This window comes from Mercenaria mercenaria, chromosome 18, assembly GCF_021730395.1.
Source record: "Mercenaria mercenaria strain notata chromosome 18, MADL_Memer_1, whole genome shotgun sequence".
Taxonomy (NCBI): domain Eukaryota; kingdom Metazoa; phylum Mollusca; class Bivalvia; order Venerida; family Veneridae; genus Mercenaria; species Mercenaria mercenaria.
Genome location: NC_069378.1, coordinates 51,083,791 through 51,102,852, shown reverse-complemented (window position 1 = coordinate 51,102,852; position 19,062 = coordinate 51,083,791). Strand labels below are relative to the sequence as shown.

The 19,062-nt window shown below is 36.3% G+C and overlaps 1 protein-coding gene across 1 annotated transcript in view; it reads right to left on the bottom strand.

The window, feature by feature from the left end:
* Positions 1–219: 219 nt before the first annotated feature.
* LOC128550477 (pleckstrin homology domain-containing family A member 8-like) overlaps positions 220–19,062 on the bottom strand; it is a 29,154-nt gene continuing 10,311 nt past the window's right edge. The window contains exons 6-12 of the mRNA XM_053529633.1: positions 18,850–18,884; positions 17,793–18,278; positions 9,793–9,878; positions 8,855–8,913; positions 6,908–7,038; positions 6,128–6,260; positions 220–5,412 (exon numbers count right to left, since the gene is read on the bottom strand). Of these exons, the coding sequence (XP_053385608.1) occupies positions 5,215–5,412; positions 6,128–6,260; positions 6,908–7,038; positions 8,855–8,913; positions 9,793–9,878; positions 17,793–18,278; positions 18,850–18,884 (1,128 nt within the window). The 3' untranslated portion in view covers positions 220–5,214. The remainder of the gene's footprint in view (positions 5,413–6,127; positions 6,261–6,907; positions 7,039–8,854; positions 8,914–9,792; positions 9,879–17,792; positions 18,279–18,849; positions 18,885–19,062) is intronic.

Genomic DNA, 19,062 nt, shown 5'->3' with positions numbered 1-19,062 from the left:
TCTCCAGTTCAAATGTTGAAGCATACTGGGATTTTCCTTTCTCACTGTGAAAAAAAATGTGTTTTAGAAATGTATTTTCGAAGCTCAAAAAAAATATAGCCCTTAGTGATCCGGAACTGACTAATCAACTGCATGTTAACTTTATTTTATTCAAAATACCGGACAGCTAGACACTTCCTATACAATGCTATGACAAATTTTCAAACAGAAAAAATAACATCAATTTTAGTTTCTCTCTTTTATTTTGAGTTCCCATCGTGTACATAATCTTAAGAATAAATCAACAACAGTGAAAATGTAAACACATTAACAAAAATATAACTAATGTTTTCACCCTTTTCATGAATAAATAACAAGGACTCTTACTGACTTTTGTGTACTGTCAAAGCAGAAATTTTCGCAAGGGCTTAATTTTCACTAAATTTCCGAGGCACTACATGTTGCGAAAATTAATCCTCACATAAATATTCACCATTAGTATAATTCAAATTTAAGTATACTATTAGTATTTTTACAATTCCGTGAATATTAAACCTCACGAAGATACTCAAAATTTCAATTTCGTGAAATTCTGACCGAACGAAAATATATGCTTTTACAGTACTGTAGCTGACAAACCACATGTAAATCTGTTCATGCAACATTTACAGCTTCCAAAATGGATGAATTATTTTTAAAGCAATATTTTTACAAGCGAAGCGAAGATTTTCAATACCTCTGCTTTCTCACAAACTGACATACAATGCATATCCTGGCATTATATCGATACAATCCCAGGAATATCTTAACAAAAACAAGATCGAAAGTAAAACCTTTTATCAAATATATACAAATAAAAAAGTCATGACATTTATTCTACTGACAAAAGAATTCATAATTATAATATATTTTATATATAACCTTCTTAAAAATATTTTAAAATTTCAATTTTATTTCAAACATCTGTGAATAGCTTTCTATAATCAAGAACAATCTATGATAGATATGTTTCATCAATGGAAAATCAACTTTTATCTGCCACAGCTCTACTCTAGTGCAAGTATCTGTATAAGCAAGGAGTACTGTTCAGGGAAATGACCATCTAATTCTTATAGATTTATGTGAATTGTGGCTTTAGTTTGCAATATCCAGATATAAACTGAACACAAATCACCTTAATTACTAAAGATACATTCAACAATTATTGTCAAAATTGCTGCCATCAATGTATTCCTCCCAGTGTAAAAAGAGGACAAACAAATTCAAAAAAATATTTTCTGAAACTTTATTCTAAATTTTCAAAATGAATAATTATGTTGATTTTATGCTACCTATAACATCCTGAAAATTTTATTATCTACTCATATCTGAAGGCAAAAACTGATCCATGTTGTTTTTTTTTTTACTATAAATTTGAAACTAATGAAGATATTTTGAAAAATTAATCAGAACGTATTACCCCTCTTGGAGTTCTTGATAACGTTGTATACTATCAATGGTAATATCTTATATAAAAAAAATCAAGGAAAAGCCCTGCAATGTAAAAGATAGAACAAACAGTAAATATGAAATAGTTCATTACTCTGACTGTGACTTCCTAAAACTATACCAAAAAAAAAAGTTACACAATTAAAACAAACCTGGAGAATGTATTTTAGGCCTGTATCATATGACTGAAAGCTTGGAAGAAATATTTAAAGTAAGCCCATGTTTATAATACCGAGGTGAAATGGCGAAAAAAGCAGATGTAAACAAAATCCAAGATAAACAATCTTCTAAACAATTTATGCTAAACAAAACACAATGTGTCAATTATGCCATACATCATGGCCTGTTGGAGGTAACTGGGAAGGTCACTTTCAGTATTAACCCTTATCATGCTGGACATGATTGATTCTGCCTTTACGACCAGTTTAGATCATGATCAGACTCCACGTCCATGCAGTCTGATCATGATCTGCACTGTTCACCATTCTGGCAGTATCTTTTTGGTAAGCACCCCTTTAAACAGTTAATGGTACTGTCAATTTGAAAGATGGACAATTTCATTACAGACATTTAGCGGGGTAAGGGTTAAGAATGCCATGACCTTGACCTTAGACCTAATGACCTTGATCTTTGAAATAATGACCAAGGATCAAAAGGGTCGTCTACTGAACACAATAATGCAATCACTCTACGAAGTCTGGCAACTGAAGGTATAAGAGTTATACAGTGATTGACTGAAAAACATTTTCACTCACAAGGTTAATATGATGACCATGACCTCTGACCTACTGCCTTCAAATTAACCTGAGCCACTAACTGATCACAAACTACCATCCTACACAGTGCAACTTCTGTAGGCGCAATCATTTAACAGCTATTGATCAGAAACCATTTTCGGTCTAAAGGTGACTGTAATCTTGACCTTTGACCCATTGAACCCTAACAATAAGGTTCTTTTTCTGACCACCTATAAGTGGTTTGACCAAACTATATTTCAGTTTCCATAATCCATTCAAAAATATGTTATTAACAACAGTTAAAAGGTATGCATTTTCATCTTAACTATTTCAATCTGAAATAATTTGCCCAATAAATTATCATCCAACAAAAAACAAAAAACATAACTAATAAAATGGATTTCAAATTAAAGACACATCTTTAACAAAGAAGGGTATTCCTAATAAAGCCAGCTCAATGAAACAAAAACAATAATAAATTATTAAATAAATAAAAACATTCACAAATTACATAAATACTGTACAACATGGAATGGTTGCAAACTGCTCCACAAAATAAAAGTTTACATAACAAAATTCAAGCGCATTAAAATTTGACATGTATAATTTGGACTTAGTCCATAACCTTTAAAACATGTAACAAAATGGTATAAACTCTCATTCAAAGTATTTGCCTATGAAATTCAGACCTGAAGTCAACAACAGACATTTGTAATATCTGAATGCCAATTCTGTCCAATACTTGTTGAAATGAACTACAATACTTGCATGCCATACAGGATTTTTCTTTATTTCTGCCAGTGCTAGAAAACGTGTCTTACACCCCCAAGATTTAAGGTGATATGCATGCTGCAGTTAAGGAATGGATGTGTAAATTCATATGCTACTACAATAAAGATAGAGGGGCCTCCGTGGCCGAGTGGTTAAAGTCACTGACTTCAAATCATTCGCCCCTCATTGATGTGCGTTTGAGCCTCACTCCGGGCGTTGAATTCTTCATGTGAGGAACCATCCAGCTGGCTTACGGAAGGTCGATGGTTCTACCCCGGTGCTCACTCGTGATGAAATAATGCACAGAGGGGCACCTGGGGTCTTCCTTCACCATCAAAAGCCGGAAAGTTGCCATATGACCTATAATTGTGTTGGTGCAACGTTAAACCAAAACAAGAGGGCCATAAAGGCCCTGTATCGCTCACCTGACCTATTGACCTTAAGATCATCAAGATAGTTTCATTAAGATATGGTCATAAATGTGGCCTCTAGAGTGTTAACAAGCTTTTCCTTTGATTTGACCCAGTGACCTAGTTTTTGACCCCACCTGACCCAAATCTGAACTTGACCTACAGATCATCAAGATTAACATTCTGACCAAGTTTCATTAAGATATGGTCATAAATGTGGCCTCTAGAGTGTTAACTAGCTTTTCCTTCAATTTGACCTGGTGACCTAGTTTTTGACCCTACATGACCCAGATTCTAAACTGACCTCGAGATCATCATGATTAACATTTTGACCAAGTTTCATGAAGATACAGTCATAAATGTGGCCTCTATAGTGTTAACAAGTTTTTCCTTTGATTTGACCTGGTGACCTAGCTTTTGATCCCAGATTAAAAAATATTGGATTCGTCCAAGATTTTATTGAGGGTAACATTCTGACCAAGTTTCATTAAGATTGGGCCAAAATTGTGACCTCTAGAGTGTTAACAAGCTTTTCCTTTGATTTGACCTGGTGACCTAGTTTTTGATACCAGATGACCCAATATTGATCTCGTCCAAGATTTTATTGAGGGTAACATTCTGACCAAGTTTCATTAAGATTGGGCCAAAATTGTGACCTCTAGAGTGTTAACAAGCTCTTCCTTTGATTTGACCTGGTGACCTAGTTTTTGAACCCAGATGACCCAATATCGAACTCGTCCAAGATTTTATTGAGGGTAACATTCTGACCAAGTTTCATTAAGATTAGTAAGATTAGGCCAAAATTGTGACCTCTAGAGTGTTAACAGTCAAATTGTTGATGACGGACACAGGGCGATCACAAATGTTCACCTTGAGCACTTTGTGCTCAGGTGAGCTAAAAAAAAAAATAAATAAAAAAAAAATAAAGATAGTGTGGCATGCAAAAAAAAAGAAAGAATCTATCTCTGATTGTAGGTGTGGATGAAAATATCGGGCTCTCAAGTAACTGTTCTGCCACAATGCTGCAGGGCATGGTTACCACCTATTTTCCCTCAAGCCAGATATTTCAATCTACAACTTAAACTAGCAAAGAGTCTCATATTCATATACAATGAGTTAACTGTGATAAGACCATACTTAGATTAGACCATTAGGGACAAGACTTTGCTAACTTGCAAAAGAATTTCAGAATGATTTTTCAATTTTCTGGTTCTAAATTTTGGTTTTGCACAACACAGAAATAACTTATTAAGTTAAAGCACTTTTAATGAAAAATATTTTGTTCATTATAATATTCTTTTATCATGTATATCTGGGATTCATTGTTAATATTTTATGTGAGGCGACTTATAGGCCAGTTTGACAGGCACTTTTAGAATTCAGAATTATTTTTTTTTTGTACATACCATTTTCAAAAATGTACACATGTCACAGACTAAAAGATTGCCTTAATACACTTCCTTATCTTAGAAAGTTGTGTTTTCAAATAGCCAACCTGGAAAGGATTTTGACAGTATTTTTGTTCCAAGTATTACGTCTCGGTTTGAAATACTGGCAATTTAGGGTCTTAGTTTTAAAATAAAACTAACAAGAAAACTTTGTTCGATTCCAATCATAAATATTTTGGCTATGCCCAATTTACTACAAAACTTAAACAAAAGTTATCTTTCCTGAACCATGCTTAGAGTGTGGTCAAAATTTGGTTTCAAACCTTGACAGTTTTGCCTATTAACAAACAATACACCTAGAAATATAGCAATATGCTTAAGGCCCATAAATGTAATTAAACATTTGTAATAAAACGTTGCTTCACAACATGTATAAATATATTAAATTTGTTCATCTATATTTATATTATTTGCAGTGAAAAAGTCATCTAGAATTTTCACAACAACATCCGATGCACAGCAGAATGCATCGATGTCAGTCATAAGGCTGGATATATAGGCCTGCTCATCAACATCCCCCTCATTAGGATTCAGTAGTGACAGGAATGTGCTACGGTATGGTAGAGCTTTTACAGCTACCTGCAAATATAAACAGAAGTTGTTAAATGGTATGGTGGTGATTTTTTATAACTGAATATCACATTATACCTTTTGTTTGAGCAAAAAAGCAAACTAAGGCACTGACAGTGTTCTAAACGTACACAGAGTAACATTTAATACAGCTGTACAATAAATTACGACGCAAATTGATTTGCTTAATGGCACAAACCACAAACATTCAGTAGGGAAGGCACAATCACTTCTTTTCTGCAGCTTCATTAGAATTACAACCTGGCCAGCAAAACTGCACAAAAATTGTTTGCTTGCTTTTTTATCAACTGGTAAAACGTCCAACTATGTGACCATGTTAACTTGTGCAGATGGAATATGTTGTTAAGCATAGTGCAATAAACTTCCAGTTTAAACAAAAAGGAAATAGCATAAAAATTATGCCCTTATTTTTGCTGAATTTAATGAATCTATATGTCAGCTATTTCTATAGAATTATTTTCCAGTTTCATATTTTATATTTTAAGTATCTTTCAATGCCTGCAGATATACTGGTAAAAGCACTGACTTAGAATTATGCATGTATATTAATACCAAGAAGTGGCTCAAATTTCGTGTAAGGCACTCAAATTTCGTGTAAGGCAAACTATTTGAAATCAATCCACAATTTGGAACCGGTGACCTTAACCACGAAAGCCATGAACTGCGCAACAAGTTTACACATTATGCTAATAAACACACTTACCGCAAAAACTCCCCTCACTACCCAGCCGTGGAAAGGTTTTAACGATGCAGCATATGCATTTGATGCTGCTACACCTAAATTCTCCTCCCCTTTCTTAATTTCTGCCAGAAATCCAGCAATAAATTCTAAACTTCTGAAATAAGAAACAACTTATGCACAAAATACTTATATACTGCTGTATCACAACTGAAAAAAAAGAGTTTGATAAACTTATGATGTTTTCTTCTCTTAAGAAATGCTGACAATCAGCACATAACTTAAATTACGTATATAAAAATACATTATGCATTAGTTTACTATAAATAGTAACAAAACTGCATAGGACAAAATCCTGTTACCCAGGCCATATTAAAGCTTGAAGCAAGCATTATAACTAGATTCAGGCATTGTAACCATTATTGGCCCACCACTGATGAGAAACATTATCTTTTATGTCTTTTTACCCTGTGCCGTTGCGAAAACAATTCGCAAAAGTCAATTTCTTAATATGATTAACCGATACAAGCAACCAAGTAATCCTTACTGTGTTTACGTACATGTATATAAGAAACAGATAATTAAATGGCGATGATGTTCCTTATGTGGTCACTAACACTCCTAACTCCCAACAACACACGGGACTATGCACTCATGCAACATAGGTCTAGTCGTGCAAATAATCACTTTAGTTTAGATCTGACATTATTGTTTAATGAGTGTATAAAACAACCTCTGTTAAGAGAGTTCTGCATGTTTGATTCAAATCTTATTCAACAACACTGAGGAAATATGATGACAAACCTTTTCATCCAAAGCAAGGCCATGGTTGCTGAGGAAGCCAGATGTTGCTGCTTTTTACTAATCTCATGATGTATTATGCTTTGTAAAGTCGTAAACTCCTCTGGATGGACCGAATACTTAGTGCGCACTTTCTGTAACGAGAAAACATAGAACTGAGCACTTCCAGTCAGGAGGCAATTGACCTATTGACCTAAAGATCATCAAGATTAACATTCTGACTAAGTTTCATGAAGATACAGTCATAAATGTGGCATCTAGAGTGTTAACAAGCTTTTCCTTTGATTTGACCTAGTGACCTAGTTTTTGACCCCACCTGACACTGATTTGAACTTGATCTACAGATAATCAAGAATAACATACAGACCAAGTTTCATTAAGATACGGTCATAAATGTAGCCTCTACAGTGTAAACTAGCTTTTCCTTTGATTTGATCTGGTGACCTAGTTTTTGATCCTACATGACCCAGATTCAAACTGGACCTTGAGGTCATTAAGATTAACATTCTGACCAAGTTTCAAGTCATAAATGTGGCCTCTAGAGTGTTAACAAGCTTTTCCTTTGATTTGACCTAGTGACCTAGTTTTTGACCCAACCTGACCCAGATTTGATCTTGCCCTAAAGATCATCAAGATTAACATTCTGACCAAGTTTCATGAAGATAGAGTTATAAATCTGGCCTCTACAGTGTTAACAACTTTTTCCTTTGGTTTGACCTGGTGACCTAGCTTTTGACCCCAGATGACCAAATATCAAACTTGTCCAAGATTTCATTGAGGGTAACATTCTGACCAAGTTTCATTAAGATTGGGCCCAAATTGTGACCTCTAGAGTGTTAAGCTTTTCCTTTGATTTGACCTGGTGACCTAGTTTTTAACCCCAGATGACCCAATATCGAACTCGTCCAAGATTTTATTGAGGGTAACATTTTGATAAAGTTTCATTAAGATTGGGCCAAAATTGTGACCTCTTGAGTGTTAACAAGCTTTTCCTTTGATTTGACCTAGTGACCTAGTTTTTGACCCCAGATGACCCAATATCGAACTCGTCCAAGATTTTATTGAGGCTAACATTCTGACCAAGTTTCATTAAGTTTGGGCCAAAATTGTGACCTCTAGAGTGTTAACAATCAAATTGTTGACGACTGACGCCGGACAGACGACGACGGATGACAGACACAGGGCGATCACAAAAGCTCACTTTGTGCTCAGGTGAGCTAAAAATTGTCTAGTTCATATCATGAATACGGGGACTTGACGGCTCAAATATTCAATTCCTGTTTTGTTTTTTGTTGGCTTTAAAGCCGCACCAAGACAATCTAGAACACATGGCGACTTTTCCAATTTTTTTAACAGTGGAGCAAGATCCAAGGTACCCCTCCAGGCATTAAGACATGGGCTTGCACTTGGGTAGAGCTAGCTGGATAACTTCCTCACATAAAAGAATTCTACACATCAAGCAAAAAAAAGGGCTATTCTAAAAATGCAAACTTGTAGTGTTTTTAACACAGGAAACTCAGAATTCATTTTCTACCAAAAATTTACCATACATTGCAGATTTATCAATTCTACCAGAAAATGAAATTTAAATTCTAACACGACCAGTGAATAACCTACATACATGTAGAGCAAAATCTATCTCGGGTTATTCTGCAATAAACCACTCGTGTGCAATGACGTCATCCGGTCCAGGTGCGTAGCACGGTCGTAAAAAGTAGTTACCACTTTTTTTTAACACTGTTGATACTAGTATGTCGTGTTAGAATCAAAATAACAAGTTCCCAAGTGTGGTTTATCGTAGAATAACCCTAGTTTTTTGTTCTTATGCGAAACAATATATCACTCATGCCTACGGCCTTCGTGATATATTCTTACGCATAAGAACTCAAAACACGGGTTATTCTACGATAAACCACACTTGGGAACTTATTATTTCTTAAATAAACTTACTCTAATATTTCCTTGGAAATCCATTTTCACTGGAGCGAATGCAGTGGAATTCAATTTATCTGAAAGAAAGCCATACTAAATCTTACTAGTTCGCAAAATTATAAAGAAAACAAACTGATAACTTTAAATACTGACTGTCATTAGTTGATTTTAATAACAGTGAAAGAATGATCAGAATTCGCATAATAATGAGATGTTATTAACAAATCTTAAAATGGCGGACATTCTTTTCCCTTTTCAACAAAAAACAAAACAGTAAAGTAAATTGTACTTTAGATATCTATTTGACCCTTATTTCTTTAATTCTTAAAATTCATTTCTATATTTACAAAAGAATTTACCATGTTTTACACCTTAAAACTCGTGAATCTTTTTAACCCAGTATTTGCTAATTAAACATTCTCCATAAAAGGGGGCTCTAAAAATGCTGACGAGAAAGTGACCATGACATCCATATTTGCATTATCACTGTGTGACACACAACATCAATACATGGACGCCAACATTTCTGCGTATTACTAACGTATGTCGTAACTTTGCCAAATGTGGATGTGATTACTGACAGTCTAAAGTTTAAAGTATCACACCATATAAGTTTCTTAAGTACTTTCAAGAAATTAATTTCTTTGTTTGTCGCCATTTTTTAACAGTATTTCAGTTATGTAACAGTGGGCATTTAATCTAACCAGTCTTCCTGTATTCTGTACCAGTAAAAACCTGTGTTATCCGCAAGTAACTGCCAACTTTCCCGCATGCATCAGGTGGAGAACATATGATTTCAGACACAATGTGTTTTATGAAATCGTCACAAAGAGCATAGTATTATTATGCCACACCTGGGGATCAAACTCACGACCTCGCAATCCATAGATCTGAGCTCTCCCTATTGAGCTACCAAGTTGGAGGGCCAAGAAATATGAATCAGGCAATATTCTTACCAAAAATAGGCAGCATGTTTTTACATGAGTCGAGGAAAGGTTCCACTGGTATACCAGCATCATCTGCTATCTTTAGATCCATAAAACTGAAATAGAAATAGCAATGCTTTTCACACAGCAAAATTACTTCCCCTGGCCAACATTTTGAGGGACATTCTCATAAAAGCTGCTGTGAAATTCTGTTAACTGAAAGAAAGGGGTTCTGAAACTGACTATCCTGGGGCATCCAAAGGCCTGGCCGAAATGGTGCAACCTGACATTATTTGATATAGTTTTAGTATGAATATCTGACATAATGTCCTCTGCAAATTTCTAAAGAAAGTAATTTGACACAGATGATAAATTTTTGACAGTCGTTCCAGTGTCTCCACTTCAGAAACTGTAAATATTATATATGATATCAAGCTTTGCGAGGATAGAGAGCCAAAAATTTTGACTTACAATTACTGATGCCTCAATTTTAGTCTTTTCAAGAATGTAAGCTCACTGCATTTTAAATGCACAAGCTAGATCCACCCTTTAATGCAATATTAACAAGTGTAGATGAGTACCGTAAGACAATTATATACCATACAAAACTTTACTCTTTTTTTTAGGGCCTACTTTCTGAACTATCTGAATCTTCCAGTAGTATATAATGACCCAGAGATTGGTTTGTTGAGAAAGATAATTATTTCAACAATAGCTCGTAGAACACAAAATGCCCCCCTTGATGCATTCAGTAATTGCACAAGGAACAGAAATTATTTGGTCAATATACACAGAAGTCCTCTATTCTGGATCAATGTGACCTTGAACTTTGATCTACTGACCTCAAAATCAATAAGGGTCATCTGCTGGTCATGATCAACCTCCCTATTAAGTTTGATGATCTTAAGCCAAGCGTTCTCAAGTTATCGTCCTGAAATGGTTTAACAGTTCTGGGACACTTTGACCTTGACCTTTGACTTACTGACCTAAAAATCAATAGGGGTCATCTGCTGGTCCTCCCTATCAAGTTTCGTGATCCAAGGCCAATGCATTCTCAAGTCATCGTCCGGAAACGGTATAACTATTTCGAGTCACTTTGACCTTGACCTATGACCTACTGATCTCAAAATCAATAGGAATCATCTACTAGTTATGGCCAACGTCCCTATCAACTTTCATGATCCTAGACCCAAGAGTTCTTGAATTATCATCCAGAAATCGTTCAACTGTACCAGGTCACTGTGACCTTGACCTTTGACCTACTGATCTAAAAATCAATAGGAGTCATCTGCTGGTCATGACCAACCTCCCTATCAACTTTCATGATCCTAGGCACAAGCGTTCTTGAGTTATCATCCGGAAACCGTTTAACTGTTCTGGGTCACTGTGACCTTGACCTTTAACCTACTGGCCTCAAAATATGAAGTATGAAAATAACAACAGCGTGCTCCACTATTCAGGCGATTTGACAGTAAAATGAATATATGTGTCAATAAGAGACCTCTACTTTTAAAAGAAAGATACACCAAGGGGCATAATTCTGTCAAGAACACAAATTAGAGTTATTGGGATTGTTACCACACATGCAGACGATGATGGTAAAGATATATTTTGAGTTTCAAGTCATTATCTGATATAGTACCAAAGTTGTGCCCAGAAAACGAAGTTTGTCAAAACAAATTAAGTATGAAAGGGGCATAATTTGGTCAAAAATACAAATCAGAGTTATGGGGATTGTTACCACACATGCAGATGATTATGATAAAGATACATTTTAAGTTTCAAGTCTTTATCTTATATTGTTCTAAAGTTATACCCAGAAAGCGAAGATTGCAAAAAACATTAAGTATGAAAGGAGCATAATTCTGTCTAAAATACAATAAGAGTTATGGGGATTAAAACCACACATGCAGATGATGATTATAAAGAAATATTTTTAATTTCAAGTAATTATCTTTTAAAGTACCAAAGATATGTCTATAAACATAGCTTTCCAAAAAATTTAACCTTACAAATAACCTAAATATAACACCTTGGTGACCTTGACCGTATGTATAATGGGCCCAGCCCCTGCACATACTTTTTTTGTATGCTGAACAATGTTTATGTGAAGTAACAGTAAGATATAAGCAATAACTAGAAATTGCTTTTGTAAAAAAGTGCATGTCTCCCCCAATGCAAAGTCCTATAGGCAAGAAGTCAATAGGGGTCAGGAGCGAAAGTCAAAGATACACTGATGGTTGGCTGCAATAGGGATCATCTACTTGGCATGCGCAGTCATCCCGCTAAGTTTCCACACTCTTGGCCTAGTGGTTCTCAAGTCACTGTTCAGGCTCCTGTGCCCTTGACCTTTGATCAAGTGACCCCAAAATAAATAGGAGTCATCTACTCTGCATGTCCAATCATCCTATTAAGTTTCAACATTCTAGGTCAAGTGGTTCTCGAGTTATTTTCCGAAAATGATTTTACATGACCAGGCCCCTGTGACCTTGACCTTTAGACTGACCCAAAAATCAATAGGGGTCATCTACTCTGCATGTTCAATCATCCTATGAAGTTTCAACATTCTGGGTCAAGTGGTTCTGAAGTTATTGATCGGAAAATGTTTTCCATGTTCAAGCTCCTGTGACCTTGACCTTTAACAGAGTGATCCCAAAACCGATAGGGGTCATCCACTCTGCATGTTCAATCATCTTATGAAGTTTTAACATTCTGGATCAAGAGGTTCTCAAGTTATTGATCGGAAATGGTTATCAATGTTCAGGCCCCTGTGACCTTGGCCTTTAACGGAGTGACCCCAAAAAAAATATCATGGGTCATTGACTCTGCAGGAACAATCATCAGGGCTTCCATTAAGCAGCGTCCCGGCGTAAAATAAGCCAGAAATTATGGTCCGTACGCCAATACACAATGTTAGAGGCGTACAAAGGACTTCCAATATTTTCAAAGGACGACAAAATCAATACACCGTGACGTAACTTTACTAGAATGACGTGATTAGCTCTGCCCCATAACTAATCAAAGCGGTTTAACTCTTGATGATTGACAGCATCGTAAAAACTGTCGGCAGTGTTTGAAGTGTGTGACAGTGTGAAAGCATCGTATGTTTAGAAGGCGTTAATTGCCGACAATAATAGGCTTGGATTAAATTGTTGAAACAAGCTCCTAAGTCGGAAGACAAAGTACTGTATTATTTTTAGAAGAAAAACAAGAGCTGTCGGAGGACAGCAACGCTCGACTATTCAACAGCCTTGTCGATTGAATGAATACGAAAGTCTAAAAATGGGCATAATTTAAAACAAGAGGACCATGATGGTCCTGAATCGCTCACCTCTTCCCACATGACCAAGTTTTGAGTATGACGTCGTTTTTTCTATTATTTGACATAGTGACCTAGTTTTTGAGCTCATGTGACCCAGTTTTGAACTTGACCTAGATATTATCAAGATAAAAATTCTGATCAATTTTCATGAAGATCCATTGAAAAATATGGTCTCTAGAGAGGTCACAAGGTTTTTCTATTATTTGACCTATTGACCTAGTTTTCGAAGGTACGTGACCCTGTTTTGAACTTTATCTAGATATCATCAAGGTGAACATTCTCACTAATTTTCATGAAGATCTCATGAAAAATATGGCCTCTAGAGAGGTCACAAGGTTTTTTTATTATTTGACCTACTGACCTAGATTTTTAAGGCACGTGACCCAGTTTCAAAATTGACCTAGATATCATCAAGGTGAACATTCTGACCAATTTTCATGAAGATCCATTCAAGGGTATGGCCTCTAGAGAGGTCACAAGGTTTTTCTATTTTTAGACCTACTGACCTAGTTTTTGATCGCAGTTGACCAAGTTTCAAACTTGACCAATATATCATCAAGATACACATTCAGACCAATTTTCATACAGATCCCATGAAAAATATGGCCTCTAGAGAGGTCACAACGTTTTTTCATTATTTGACCTACTGACCTACTTTTTGATGGCACATGACCCACTTTCAAATTTGTCCTAGATATCATCAAGAGGAACATTCTGACCAATTTTTATGAAGATCCATTCATAAGTATGGCCTCTAGAGAGGTCACAAGGTTTTTCTATTATTTGACCTACTGACCTAGTTTTTAAAGGCACGTGACCCACTTTCGAGCTTGACCTAGATATCATCAAGGTGAACATTCTGCCCAATTTTCATGAAGATCTCATGAAATATATGGCCTCTAGAGAGGTCACAAGGTTTTTCTATTTTTAGACCTAATGACCTAGTTTTTGATCGCACGTGACCCAGTTTCAAACTTGACCTAGATATCATCAAGATGAACATTCAGACCAAATTTCATACAGATCCCATGAAAAGTATAACCTCTAGAGAGGTCACAAGGTTTTTCTATTATTTGACCTACTGACCTAGTTTTCGACAGAACGTGACCCACTTTCAAACTTGACCTAGATATCATCAAGGTGAACATTCTGACCAATTTTCATGAAGATCTCATGAAATATATGGCCTCTAGGGAGGTCACAAGGTTTTTCTATTTTTAGACCTACTGACCTAGTTTTTGATCGCACGTGACCCAGTTTCGAATTTGATCTAGATATCATCAAGATGAACATTCAGACCAACTTTCATACAGATCCCATGAAAAATATGGCCTTAAGAGATGTCACAAGGTTTTTCTATTATTTGACCTACTGACCTAATTTTTAATGCAACGTGACCCACTTTCGAACTTGACCTAGATATCATCAAGGCGAACGTTCTGACCAATTTTCATGAAGATCTTATGAAATATATGGCCTCTAGAGAGGTCACAAGGTTTTTCTATTTTTAGACCTACTGACCTAGTTTTTGACGGCACGTGACCCAGTTTCGAACTTGACCTAGATATCATCAAGGTGAACATTCTGACCAATTTTCATGAAGATCTTGTGAAATACATGGCCTCTAGAGAGGTCACAAGGTTTTTCTATTTTTAGACCTACTGACCTAGTTTTTGATAGCACGTGACCCAGTTTCGAACTTGACCTAGATATCATCAAGATGAACATTCTGACCAACTTTCATAAAGATCCCATGAAAAATGTGAGCTCTAGAGTGGTCACAAGCAAAAGTTTACGGACGCACGGACGCACGCACGGACGACAGACACCGCGCGATCACAAAAGCTCACCTTGTCACTTTGTGACAGGTGAGCTAAAAAGCAAAATAGGGTTATGGAACCTGCATAGTGCTTATCAGCTCATGACAGTGGACAAGTGTGTGAAGTTTCAATCCATTCCCATTAGAGGGTACTGAGATACCAGCTTACATATAAGAATTTAACCCAAAACTCCTAAGTTTAAAAAGGTGCATAATTTTGTAAAATGCAAAGTTGAGTTATTGACCCTTTGCACTGCATGTCATATCATGACAGTGAACAAGTGTGTGAAGTTTCAATCCTTTCCCATTAGTGGATACTGAGATACCAGCTTACATACAAAACCTTAACCAAAAAATTCTAAGTCGAAAAAGGGGCATAATTTTGTAAAAAAGCAAAATAGAGTTATGGAACCTGCTTTGTGCATGTCAGATCATGACAGTGAACAAGTGTGTGAAGTTTCAATCCATTCCAATTAGTGAGTACTGAGATACCAGCTTACATACAAAACCTTAACCAAAAAATTCTAAGTCGAAAAAGGGGCATAATTTTGTAAAAAAGCAAAATAGAGTTATGGACCTGTGCAATGTAAGTCAGTTTATCACAGTGAATAAGTGTGTGAAGTTTCAATCCATTCCCACAAGTGGTTACTGAGATACCAGCTTACATACAAAACCTTAACCAAAAATTTCTAAGTCAAACAAGGGGCATAATTTTGTAAAAAAGCAAAATAGAGTTATGGGACCTGTGCAGTGTAAGTCAGTTTATCACAGTGAATAAGTGTGTGAAGTTTCAATCCATTCCCACATGTGGTTGCTGAGATACCAGCTTACATACAAAACTTAACCAAATCGGGACGCGGACGCGGACGCAGACGCCGACGCCGACGCATGGGCGAGTCCAATAGCTCTACTATTCTATGAATAGTCGAGCTAAAAACACTTTCAATTTGTCTCCTATTAAAAACTGATATCTCTAACACACTTCCACCAGCACATGGCAGCTAGACATCAAAAGGAGTGTCGGCAAAATTTTCCTTTATTGATTTTCTTTAATGTGGGATGAAAGTTAACTGGTTGGGTATAACAAGGTGAATGACGTAACTTGACATAATTCTACTCCAAGTAAAATGTAATTTAGATTTTTTAAAGTGGATTTTCGTTTTGTAGCTGAACAACAGTATTAAAGTCTGGTGATTTTAATAAAATGCTGACTGTTGCTACATATAACAAAAAAAACAAAAAACATTTTTTGTTTTAAAAATAAGATGTTTTCTAATCAATCTAGAGGTCCTTTTCTCTAAATTTTATTACTTTACACATTGTTCTGAACCAATAAAATATGATGATGATAGTAATGATTATGATGATGATGGTGATGATGATGTTGATGGTATTGAAGGTCATTGTACAAAGTGATACTATGTAGGACTCCAAGAAAATTTAAGAGGGACTCCAAAATCTGAATGCTAGGCAGTCCTGACTCTATGAAATTGAATCCTAATGGAAGCCCTGAATCATCCTATGAAGTTTCAACATTCTGGGTCGAGAGGTTCTCAAGTTATTGATCAGAAACGGTTTTCGATGTTCAGGCCCCTGTGACCTTGACCTTTAACAGAGTGACCCCAAAATCGATAGGGGTCATTTACTCTGCATGACCAATCACCCTATTAAGTTTCAACATTCTGGGTCAAGTGGTTCTCAAGTTACTGACCGGAAATTATTTTCAATGTTCAGGCCCCTGTGACCTTGACCTTTAACAGAGTGACCCCAAAATCAATAGGGGTCATCTACTCTGCATGACCAATCATCCTATGAAGTTTCAACTCTCTGGGTCAAGTGGTACTCAAGTTATTGATCGGAACTGGTTTTCAATGTTCAGGCCCCTGTGACCTTGACCTTTGAAAGAGTGACCCCCAAAAACAATAGGGGGTCATCTATACTACATGACCAATCATCCTATGAAGTTTCAACATTCTGGGTCAAGTGGTTCTCTAGTTATTGATCGGAAATGGTTTTCAATGTTCAGGCCCCTGTGACCTTGACCTTTGACGGAGTGACCCCAAAAACAATAGGGGTCGTCTACTCCAGCAGCCCTACAACCCTATGAAGTTTGAAGGTTCTAGATCAAATGGTTCTCCATCTCGATCGGAAATGAAGTGTGACGTACGGACGTACGTACGGACAGGGCAAAAACAATATGTCTCCCCTGGGGGTGGGGGGGAGGGGAAAGACATAATAACAAAGATATGACAGAAAAGCAAAGGTTGCTGAAAAACTTTAACCTTAAATATAACCCAAGTATAACACCTTGGTGACCTTGACCTTGGGTATAATGGGCCCAGCCCCTGCACATACTTTGTATGTATGCCGGGCAATGTTAATGTGAAGTTACAGCAAGACATAAGCAACAGTAACAAAGATATGACAGAAAAACAAAGGTTGCCGAAAAAATTTAACCTTAAAGATAACCAAAGTATAACACCTTGGTGACCTTGACCTTGGTTATAATGGGCTCAGCCTCTGCACATGCTTTGTTTGTATGCTGGACAATGTTTCTTTGAACTTACAGTAAGATATAAGCAATAGTAAGATATGACAGAAAATGCAAAGGTTGCCGAAAAACTTTAACCTTACAAATAACCTAAGTATAACACCTTGGTGACCTTGACCTTATGCATAATGGGCCCAGCCCCTGCACATTCTTTTTTTGTATGCTGGACAATGTTTATGTGAAGCTGCAGTAAGATATACGCAAAAGTAACAAAGATGTGACAGAAAAACAAAGGTTGCCGAAAAACTTTTACCAAGAAAGGTCACGCCGACGCCGGGGCAAGTAGAATAGCCCCCCTATTCTCAGAATAGTGGAGCTAAAAAGGAGAAACTACTAACCTTGTTCCCATCACTGTAAAAAAGGTGGGCACCCTTGGTTCCACTGGATCTAAAAACACATCTCCTTCACTTGATACCTCATCATTTGAATGATAACCAGTCTCTGAATTGTTTCTCCTTGACACTGAACCAGTCAGTTCTATTTTTAGCCCAGTATGACTGGTTACTGCACTGTTGTTTAAATTTGCACCAGGATTCATTGCACCAATTTCACTTATGTTATGAAGTTTATGGATAGATGGTATAAAACCAGTCGAATTTGATTGCACTATGCCCTCTCTGTCCAAGCCTTGACTCAAAGTTCTTCCTGCATTTTGACTATTTAATGCACTGTTTGGTATATTTTCCACCAAATTATGATCTTTTGCTGTGACATCAGAAAGTGATGCATCTGATTCTGTCCGATTTCTGGAGTTTTGTCGGGTAGGTGGAGTAGCGTCGACACTCGATGTGGATGGAGATCTAGAATGACTATGGACTGAAGTTCTGTAAACAAGATATCATTATTTATTGTTTGCAAAAAACTGAAATAAAACTTGTTTCATCCAATAAAGGAGTTTCATGAAATGTGGCTTTATTTGCAAGCCTCAGGCAAATTATAAATCATTCTATAGGTCTCCAAGGGTTGTTGCAGAATCTTTTTTTAATTTTCAAACTATCTTTCATAATGTCAACTTATAGCCAAAAAGACACCTTATGACCTCCTAAACGTTACATCGGGCAAAGATTGGCATCTGGGTAGAACCAATGATCTTCCACAAACAAGCTAGACATCTTCCTTGCATTAAACTTCAGCCTGCTCGCGGCAAGTGATTTTGCCTTTGCGACCAGTGCAGACCAAGATCAACCTGCACATCTGTACTGGCTGATCATAGTCTGCACTGTTCGCTATTCAGTTAGTAAATTTTCAGTGAATACCCCTTCGAATAATAAATGCTACTGCCATACTGAATGATGAGCCAATCCATTTTAGAAATTTAACAAGGTAAAAGTTAAACTATTCTACAACTCATGTAGGATTTGAAACCAAAAGTGGTTATAAGTCTATGTCACGTACCTATCACTGGAATTCTGTCTGTGAAAATGTCTGTTCTGAAATAAGATGAGTAACAGAGTTTAGGTACATGTATCAGTGGTTTAAATTTTCATTTTGCTAAAAACATGTGCAAAACACTAAAATGTAGCTATGATACCTATACTTTTCCCGACTGCAATTAATAAAAGTTTTGTACACTGATGGAAAAAAAACCTGCAAATACTCTAGTCTTTG